The sequence below is a fragment of the Eschrichtius robustus genome, chromosome 13 (genome assembly GCF_028021215.1).
Source record: "Eschrichtius robustus isolate mEscRob2 chromosome 13, mEscRob2.pri, whole genome shotgun sequence".
In the NCBI taxonomy this organism is placed as follows: domain Eukaryota; kingdom Metazoa; phylum Chordata; class Mammalia; order Artiodactyla; family Eschrichtiidae; genus Eschrichtius; species Eschrichtius robustus.
The window spans coordinates 106136877-106146803 of NC_090836.1; the positions used below are offsets into that span (position 1 = coordinate 106136877).

General features: G+C 60.2%; 1 protein-coding gene across 2 annotated transcripts; it reads right to left on the reverse strand.

The window, feature by feature from the left end:
- Positions 1-1018: 1018 nt before the first annotated feature.
- Positions 1019-9829, reverse strand: ALG12 (ALG12 alpha-1,6-mannosyltransferase). Of its 2 annotated transcripts, XM_068559600.1 has the most exons (10): positions 9731-9829; positions 6852-7183; positions 6646-6778; positions 4773-4946; positions 3973-4167; positions 3397-3500; positions 2605-2828; positions 1937-2106; positions 1772-1847; positions 1019-1693 (listed from the first exon to the last, which is right to left on the reverse strand). In XM_068559600.1, exons 2-10 carry the CDS (start codon positions 7026-7028, stop codon positions 1462-1464), a joined length of 1485 nt encoding a protein of 494 aa, XP_068415701.1. In that variant the 5' UTR covers positions 7029-7183; positions 9731-9829; the 3' UTR covers positions 1019-1461. The 2 variants fall into 2 exon arrangements, with proteins under 2 accessions (XP_068415701.1, XP_068415702.1); XM_068559601.1 differs by lacking the exon at positions 3973-4167.
- Positions 9830-9927: the final 98 nt, after the last annotated feature.

Here is a 9927-nt window from a genome sequence, read left to right on the forward strand (position 1 = left end):
GACAGGACATGCAGACGTGGAATGAGGGAGGCAAACGGACGCCACAGAGGTGGGGTGGAGCTGGAGGTGTCGGCATGCTGCTGTGACCTCTCACACCTGTGCACGCGCACCTGTCCTCCCTCTCTCCGCAGAAAGGGCCTGGAAACACGGGCATCCTGATAGCAACGAGCACGCTTTGCACCCAGATCTCGGTCTCTGAAACCAGTCCCTGCCCAAAGGAGCCTGGCCCTCCAAACGGCCGACTCCAGGGTGGAGACAGAGAGGCCCGAGGGGCTGGGTGGGACTCCTTGTGCCAGCAAGCAGGGAAGTGCTCAAAGCCTTAACGACGGGGCACGCAGCCGGGACCGCACGGCTTGACAGGCCCCCCGGGGGAATCTGCAGTTTGAACACCAAGGCAACCGACAGGGCAGCTCACGGCCCACAGAGGTCCAGCAGCAGTCCACGCGGGCAGGCTGACGACCGGGGGCCACATCTAAACACTGAGAACTGCCGATGACAGGTAAGTAACAAACGCTCACGAGAAACAGGCAACGGGGGAAGGTGGGCGCCCGCTGAGCGGCGGGCGGCCGCAGCAGGAATCACCAGGGGGCGCTGTGTCGGCGAGGTCTGGGGAGGGGCCCGTACAGCCTGCTTGTCAGCTTCGGTGGAAAAAACAGTAACTACAGGTCAGGAAGCGCCACCTCCTTCCGAGGCACCGAGGCACTCGGGCTGGAGGCCAGGCGTAGGCAACTGCTTCTGGAATGGCTCAGGAAAGACTGCCTGTCTCTACGCACACGTGTGTAGCGTATGTGCACGTGTGCATGTGCACGGTGTGTGTGCACGCGGGCAAAGCACACTCAGTTCCCTGCATCGTCTTCAGTGCCTGGTGAAGTCAGACACGTGTCAGGAACTCAGTAAACACTGTTCAGCAAAGTGGGAAAGTGCCCAAATCACTTAAACAAAACCCAGGTGGAGGCAGTCTCTGGAAGCATCACCCGAGATCGACAGTAAGAAGACATTTACAATTTGATTCTCACTCTTTTTGAATGCGTTTATCTCCTAAAGCCTCATCTGAAATGGAAACGGCCGCCTGTGACCACAAAGAAGGCCCCGCCCCGAGGGCTGGGTGCTGGTGGGGACGAGTCCAGCACGTGCCGAGTTTTTGCGGTTACGCTGCCCCAGGGGGACGCCCTTTCAGGGGCCGAGAGGCCACAGCCTGCTGCCCAAAAGCAGCTCCGCAGGCAAGACCCACGTCCTGCTGCCGTGGACAGCACTCGGTCTGGACGGCAAACAGCATCCCACCCACCGTCACCCTGGCAGGGGTGCCGGGCCCCTCGTCCTCACAAGCGGTGGGCGGCGTGGACGTGGCTGCCCCGGCTGCGGACGCGCCCCCGTGAGGGCGCACCCCTGGTCCTCTGCGCGTTTCCCGTCTCGTCCCGTCGGTCGGAACGCCGACGTTCCTGGAGGGCCTCTGGCTCCTCCTCAGGAAGGCCCGAGAAGCCTCTCCAGAAGCACCAGCTTGGTCTGCAGGTTCACGTCAAAGGGGGGCAGCCTGGTGAGGTTCAGGCTCAGGCCGGCGGTGCCCGGGACGCTGGCCAGCACCCGGTGCGTGTCCCGGTAGGGGGCCAGCTGCCCGGGGGCAGCCTCCACCAGGAGGTGCGTGTAGGCCAGCATGCGCTCGGAGCCGGGCCGCACGTCCTCCCTCTTCTCGTACCTGCGAACGAGAGCAAGGCTGTGTGCCCCGGGGTCCGTGGCGGCCGCGGGAGCCCGTGTGCACGAGACGAGGACGTACCTCCAGGCGCTGTTGACTTCCAAAAACCGGGAAACACCTGTCTGGGCAGCGGCCACGTCGATGTGCACCACGACATCTGCGGAAACCGCGTCTGCTCGGTTAGCGCCGCGAACCCGGCACCTCTGGCCAGAGCCGCAGCCGGTAGCGGGGGGGCCGAGCGCCTACCTGTGCGGGGGGGCACCAGCTCGTGCAGCCTCTGCATCGCCACGCCGCCAGGGTAGTTGAAGTGGGACACGTACGAGCCTGTGGCCGAGTATGCGGCATTCACCACGAGGTGTCCTATCACGAGGAGGGACCCCACTTTATACAGCCAGGACTTCTTATAATTATTCAGCCTGTAAAAGAGCAGTGCACCTTGCGGAAAGGCAACGGCAGCAGCAGAGCAGAACCTATCGTTGGGAGCAGAAACCCACTGCCCGCTGTCGCTGAGCGAGAGTTAGCACCAAGCAGGCAGACGTGACCCTGTCTCTCTGAAATTCCACCCAGATGCCAATTTAAAACTTATATTACATTTTCAAGCATCCCACGTCATTACTTGGGTCAGAGCGTAGCCTCCGGGCCAAATACCGCGCCGCCTGTGTGTAAGTGAAGCGGACGGGATAAGGCCGCTGTCGCAGTGCGCGGGCAGGACCGCGAAGCCCACGGAGCGAGGCACTCACCGTCTGTCCTTTACAGGCCAGTTGCTGGCCCTGTACACTCGGGCTGGACCCTTGACCAAAGCCTGGCCAGGCGCCCAGCTAAACACGTCGGTTTACCCTAAGCACCGTCCCCTTGTGAACCGGTAAGCCGCCCCAGGGGAGCCCAGGCAGCAGCGTCTCGGCGGTGGCACTCACACACGGGCACAGCCCCTGGCGGCCACGACGTTGAGCAGGGGGAAGGCGTAGATGATGAAGCGCAGCTCCTTGTGCGGGAGAAGCGAGTACAGAGCCACGAAGCCCAGCGCCGGCAGGAGCAGCGCCAGGGCCCTTCTGTCCGCGGCGCCCAGAGGCACAAAGAGCAGGCTGCAGCCCAGGCCGCGAGGCAGGGCCGAGTAGAAGTACCAGAGCAGCGGCGAGGTCTGTGGCAGGGGGGTTAAGGAGGCCACGCGCCAGCCACAGCTGCCCGTCCCCGGGCCGGGCTCAGGCGGGAGCCAGGAGCGTGCGGGAGACACAGCCCTGACGGCGCCCCTGCCTCCAGCAGCCGGGACCCCCGCGCCTCAGGCCACGGCGTGACCCCTTCCCACGCGGACAGAGGCTGGGACTCGGGTGCCGGTGCCAGAGCCAGGCCGCGGATGGCAAGTGGGGCTGCGCCGAGTTCTTTAACTTTTCCCTCCGTTTTTCACTGTAAAAACAGACTGTCCCAGGGTGATGGGCCCACTGGGGACTCAGTATTCTATTTGCGTGTGTTTAACTACTCCAGGATAAAATGTGAAAGGAAAGCAGATCATCACGAGGACAAAGGAGACGCTTCGGCTACAGACACCGGGCGGCGGCCACTGGACCAGGGGAGGCCCAGACTGCGGGGAAGAAGGCGCCAGTGCTGGCGCTGCAGCAGCCGCCATGCTCCATCAGGTGCGGACACAGGAGGAGAGTGGCTCATCGCGCAGCCCCGCCCCGTGGGCCACTGTGCAGACACTGGAAGGATACGCCCCAGTTGGAACTTTTGTTCAGGACGGTGTTGTACCAGAGCACCTTTCCTTCCGGCCACACGAGGTAGCGCCAAAAATAGGAGTCCACGGCCACCGTCAGTCCTAAGAAAAGAAGACCTCAGGAAAGAACACGGCCACCTGGGAAGCTCGGATCTCGACGCAGCTGGCTGAACGGCAGCCGCGGAGTCCTGGTCACAGGTGGATGTTCCCGAGACGCAGCCCCGTCAGCACAGAAACCAGGAGCCACCAGCGGCTTCACATAAAGGGGCTGAGGCGTCGGGACCTACCCCCCGAACGAGCCTCTTCACGCAGGTCCCTCCCTCGTGGCCGCCCGGCCTGGCTGAGACACACGAGGAGAAGAGCCCCTGATGGAGGCCCCGGGCAGCAGGGGGTGGGGGCCCTCTTGGGCAGAGCAGCCAGGGACCGGCACCGAGACGTTTTACCACCACTGAGGGTGAAGGTAATTCCATTTAACGAAACACAAAAACAAGAAAACCTCCCGAGTTTCGTCTGCATGAAACAAGACGAGGAAAGCACAGACCCCAGACCGCGCGGCCGCGGTGACCCGACTCACCTAAGCAGAGGATCCCGGCCGGCGCGGCGCAGCGCAGGGCCCTGGCCGCCGAGACCTTCCGCAGGCAGAGCGGCGGCAGCAGCGCCAGGCCCAGAAGCAGGCTCAGCTCAGCTCTGAAGACCAGGACGGCGAAGGCCGAGAGCCGGATGAAGCGCGCCCACCTCTGCCGCAGCCAGGCTGCGAGGGCTGCCAGGACTGCAAGGCACAGGCCGGGAGGCGGGCCGCTTGCGCTCTCCTCGGGAAAGCGCCCAGAGCCCTCCAGCAGCCAGCCAGCGCCTCTCAGAGCCAGACCTACCAACGCGGCCCGGGGCCGCACCGCGACAGCCCCCCGCCCGGCCCGCGTCCTGCGCCATGGCGCAGGCCGAGCCACTTCCGCAGGCCAGGCGGCCCCGGACGGCCCCGGACGGCCCCGGACGGCGCTGGACGCCGGCGCCCACGCGGCTTCCCGCCTCCTCCGCAGCCTCGCACTCGCGCGTCCAGCGCCAACCTCGGCCGCCCCCTCCCCCTCTCCCGCCCGGTCCCTCCGAGGTCCCTGCTCCCCGCACTCGGCCCCCCGAGGCTCCCGGAGCGTCCCCACCGGCCCCGCACGCGGCTTCCTCTCCTCCCAGCTCCGCGGACCAGCTCCAGCTCCGGTCCTGCTCAAGAGAAGCCGAGCCCTGGAAGCCGGGCCTCAGTCCAGCACCGAGGACAGGGCCCTGCTCCCCTCGCAGGGTTTCTGAGACGCCCGGTGGGGAGCAGCCTTCGACGGGCAGACACTTCGGAGGGAACCCCCCGGGCAGGCCGGCCGGGCGGATACATACCCACAGGCAGGACCAGCACGTTGGGGAGCGTCCGCGTGCAGTAAAACATCAGGTGGAACTGCGAGGCCGTCACGCAGCAGAACAGGGTGGCCACCGTGGCCCCAAACTGCCGCCTCACTTCTTTTTGTAAAGTCCAGAGTCCAAAGATCACGCTGAGTCCAAGGACGGCCCTGACTGAACAGAGAGGGCGCCATGTGTGCGACAGCGGCGGGGCGGGGCCCTTAGCGACCACGGGGTCTCGAAAGGGCCCTGAGGGAGGGGAGCTGCCTTCGGTGCTAAGAACGGGCTGGGTGTACACGGCAGAACAGTACTCGGTCACAGCGGAGGAAGCCACGCCACGGCAGCAACATGCAGGAACCCAGGGGTGATCACACTAAGTGAAGTCAGACAGAGGAGGACAAGTGTCATATGTTATCACTTATGTGTGGAATCCAAAATATGACACAAATGAACCTACATACAAAACAGAAACAGACCCACAGACACAGAGAATAAACTTACGGTTATCAAAGGGGAAGGAGGAGAGGGATAAATTAGGAGTTTGGAATCGACAGATACACACTACTGTATATAAGATAGATAATTAACAAAGATACACTGTATAACACAGGGAACTATCTTCAGTATCTTATAATAACCTATAACGAAAAGAATCTGAAAAATATACATATAACTGAATCACTTTGCTGTACCTCTGATACAATGCCATATTGTGAACCAACTATACTTCAATTAAAAAAAATAGGGGGCTTCCCTGGTGGTGCAGTGGTTGAGAATCTGCCTGCCAATGCAGGGGACGTGGGTTCGAGCCCTGGTCTGGGAGGATCCCACATGCCGTAGCGTAGCGGCTGGGCCCGTGAGCCACAACTACTGAGCCTGCGCGTCTGGAGCCTGTGCTCCGCAACAAGAGAGGCCGCGATAGTGAGAGGCCCGCGCACCGCGATGAAGAGTGGCCCCCGCTTGCCACAACTAGAGAAAGCCCTCGCACAGAAACGAAGACCCAACACAGCCAAAAATAAATAAATAAATTTATAAAAAAAAAAAATAGACACGTAAAACAAATGGAACTAAAATACATTAATTTAAAATGACAGTATATTTTTTTACTGAAACTAGCGTTAGGTGAATTTGTTCATTTTGTGCTTCACTCGCTATTAACTGAATTCTTTTAATTTTGAGTGTGGTGGGCCACATTTCGTGTCATGTCACGTCGTTTATTAAACACTTTTGAAACTGTCAAAAAAATGGGCGGGCCATGGAAGACGGACAGCCTAGACCCTGGCCGCCCCACCCTGAAGCTGCACGGTGCCTGGTGGCCCCGAGGCAGGGGCCTGCGGCACGCAGCCGCTGGGCAGGGCAGGAGCATCAGGACGGCAGCCCGGCACTGACCCCAGCGGCCCCGCCACCTGGCCGATACCTCCAGGGCCGCGTTTACCAAGGACCTGATGCGCAGACGTGGCCCCCAACTCTCCCGTCCAAGGCTTCCTGGCCCCCCCACGTGACCACAACAGCCTGGAGCGAGGGTGGGTTTCCGTTTCCTCATCTGCCCTTTCAAGAAGCGGAACTGCTTCTTCCCCAGGAATGTGCGATTTTTAAAGCTCTCCATACAGGCCGGAGCAACCAGCCGTGAGATGGGTTTGACTGAGCTGGGAAACGTACTGCTTCTGCCCGGGGGATGGGGCTCGGCCCCCACTGCAGTCACAAGGGCACAGCCCGGCGGGGCTGACGCTGTCCCCGCTCTGAGTCCCTCTGCTGAGTGGCCGAGATTCCAACAGGTGGACCCTCCTGCACGAGGGACCCTCCACCTGGGTGACTGAGACCCTCTGACCACACTGCAGTTCTCCACCCCGTCCCCGTTTGAAGACCCCCTTACCTACTAGCTGAGAATAGAACTTGGACGCTTCCAAGAGCGAAAGCACGTAAACGGCGGGGCTGGAGAGCGCCGCGATCACCAGCGGCCCGAGGAACGTCCTGGGGACCACGCCAGGGAACTCGAGATGGTCAAACTGTAGGGAGAAGGGCAGGTCAGCAGAGGCCCCAGGAAGCGGGGGTCGATGCACGGCTCGGGCAGGAGCTCACCTTCTCCACATCCAGCCGGTGGTAGAGCAGGTCGTGCACGGCCTGCAGGTTGAAGCTCTCCTCCACTTTGGTGTAGGGGCAGGCGACCAGGTGGACGGCGGCTACCGCCACCAGCAGCCCCAGGAGCCGGCGCTGCTTGCCCAGGCCCGACGGCCTCTTCCCGGCCATTCTGCACATCAGCCTCACGGACCTTCATCCACCGCCGGCACCGCCACTCGAATCGTTTTGAGAGAATGGAGACGCAGGTCCCTGAGCTTCAAAACTCACGCTCGCGTTAACACCTGGGAAATGTGTTTGAAGGGTAATGGGAATCCTTTGAACTGCTGCAGCTTCTGTAATCCGAAAACACATCAAAATAGAACGTTGAAAGAAAAATCATGCTAGAGAAGCTTTCGTACTTTAACCAGCCTTCTTACACTTTAAGCTGTGCGAATACTTTTCCAGGAAGAAAGACCTGAGTTGCAGAACCCGAGTTTAGTCCACTGTGCAGCCGGGACCTGGGCCAGCCCGGCGCTGGAGGGCAGCAGGACGACCCCCGTGCTCGAGAAGCTGAAGTCTGGCCGGAGAGTTAGGAACAAGCTGGGCTCGGCCCCCACGGTACTGGCCGAGGGAGATGGGCCGGGAGGCTGTGAAGTAGGAGGGCGGGAGGGGTGCGCCTGGAGAACTGCAGAGGGACAGCCACAAGAGGACAGGAGGTGAGGTGCAGGGCTCGGGGCGCCAGCGAAGCCCTGCACCCCAAGGATGGTGAGACAGGGCCGCGGACACCCACCCGCTGTGTTCTGAGCCTCTTGGAGCCCCGGGGAGCACCACGCTGGTCGTGAGCACAAACACGCGGGCGGCAGAAAGCAAGAGTGTGTTCCTGGGGGGTGGGGATGCAGACAGATGTGCCTGCAACGGACCACCCAAACACCAACAGGACTTTGGGGGGCACCCCATGGCACGAAGCTTCCTGGGAAAACCATGGAAGTGTCTGGGGCAGTTCCTACTCGTGGAAGACCTCTATCTTTCAATCTGGCGAGGGGAGGAAGATGGCAAGTTCTTCCTGTTTCTGGCTTGTCTGAAAACAGGTTTGCTTTTATTTGATCAAAACCAGAAGAGCAAGAAGCGAAAGGAGAGAACCACGGTGCTTACTGTTTGTTAAAACTACTTTTTGGTTCGAGGGAGAGGTATGAAGTCTGTACTCTCCTAGGATAGCAAGTGGGGAATCAACAACTGAGGGGGAACAGGAATCCTGTTTGATATGGTGGTGGTGGTGAGGTGAGGGAAGTAAGGGGGTCAAAAGGGCTCTAATAATTAAGAATTACCAAAATAACATGCAGTTCCCAGGGAAGTAACAGAACTTTTCCCTTACCAAATGTAAGGGCGGGATCCTTCTGTCCCCCGCTCCCCACTGTAACCTCAGCAAGGATGGACTCCGGTCATCACAGGGGGCATCTGTCTCCCCTGCTGCGCTCACAGCCTGAGGGCAGGGCTGACTCACTGCTGTATCAGCACAGCCTGGTGCACAGCAGGTGCTCAACAAACTCCTTGAAGAAGAAATTCATAAAAACTAAGCGTGGGGGGCTTCCCTGGTAGCTCGGTGGTTAAGAATCTGCCTGCCAATGCAGGGGATATGGGTTTGAGCCCTGGTCCGGGAAGATCCCACATGCTGCAAAGACCCAACGCAGCCAAAAAAAAAAAAAATCAAAAAAAAACAAAACAAAACTAAGCGTGGATCTCATCACACCAGTTTACATTTTCATTAAAGAAACGTTAACGCTTTAATTTCCAGTGAAGCCGAAGAGACCACGGAACGTTCATATACTACTCTCTGTTCCTCTTACTGTTCGAGGGGAAAAAGAGTCTACAGAACTAGGAAGCATCTCTAAGGCCAGGCGGTCGGAGCAGCTGCACAGGTGCTCCGTGGCAGGAACCTGACTCGGGCTCACAGCTGTCCCAGGCCAGTCCCTGCACACCCCACTCCACACCTCTGCCCAGAGGAGGTTCCCCTGTGGGAAGATCTAGACTCTGTTATTTCACAAGCTGTGGGGGTGAAAAGGCACCTGCCAAACCCCGCTCCGGGCCCCAGGAGCTTCTCATCCAGATAAGAGTGTGCTCTGTGCTGACGACCAAGGGCAGAAACCAACTGGCAAAGCAGCTTATTTCGGAGGCGCTGGCGGCACCCTGCATGCCCAGCCGGACCACGAGGAGACAAAACAGGACATAAGCAAGTACAGAAACCACGGTCAACCCCCCCACCGGGCCCGAGACGGTGAGCAGACGCACCCGCACTGGTCCACACCTGCTTGCAGCTGTTCGGGTTGTTAATCTGACGCACCCACAGGCTAAAACAGGCCACGACTTTAAAACATGTCGTTTGTAGGATGGTGACCCCTCAGATTAGGTGCAAAGGCCTTCTTGTCCCCGCCTATTCGGATTCTAAGGTCTCTACTGAAACTGGTCAAGTCAGATGTTCATGTTATTAATCCCTGGCTGGAAACACAAAGGAACTGGTACAAGTTCGGCCAGAGAAAACTCTGTATCATTTGTACTGCTTCCTTCTGGCAGTTCTGTCCTACTAGAAACCAGGTAATGCCCACCTTCGTTCTTCCTAACTTAAGCCACGGGTTCCAGTGCCAATGGCCTCGGGCACGTGGGGAAATGCAGATGTCTGGAAGCCCATAAACACTCATCAGGCCCCAGGTGAGGAGCCCCAACCCTAGGTTAGGAGACTGCCCCCAGGTGAGGAGCCCACCGCCGGGTGAGGAGCTTGGCCCTCAGGTGAGGAGTCCAGCGGTCGTCCTGCGTGGACACGCACGGTGAGGCCCAAGGAGCACCGCGACAGCGCCGGCCCGGGGTCCCCGCAGCCCGTCCCGAGAGCCCCAGCCGCGCGCGCTGACCTCTCCAGCCCACGGCGCAGTCCCTCGAAGCGCGTCCGCCTGGGCTACCCTCAGCCGGAAGTCGAGCGGCGGAAACCGAGAATAGAGGCGACGCCCTTGCCCGAACCTAACATGGCCACTAAACCCCGGCTGCCGTCGCGGCGGGCGCCCTCTCTGCCCGGAGTAAAGATGGCCGCAGCGGGCGGTGCAGGCGAGAG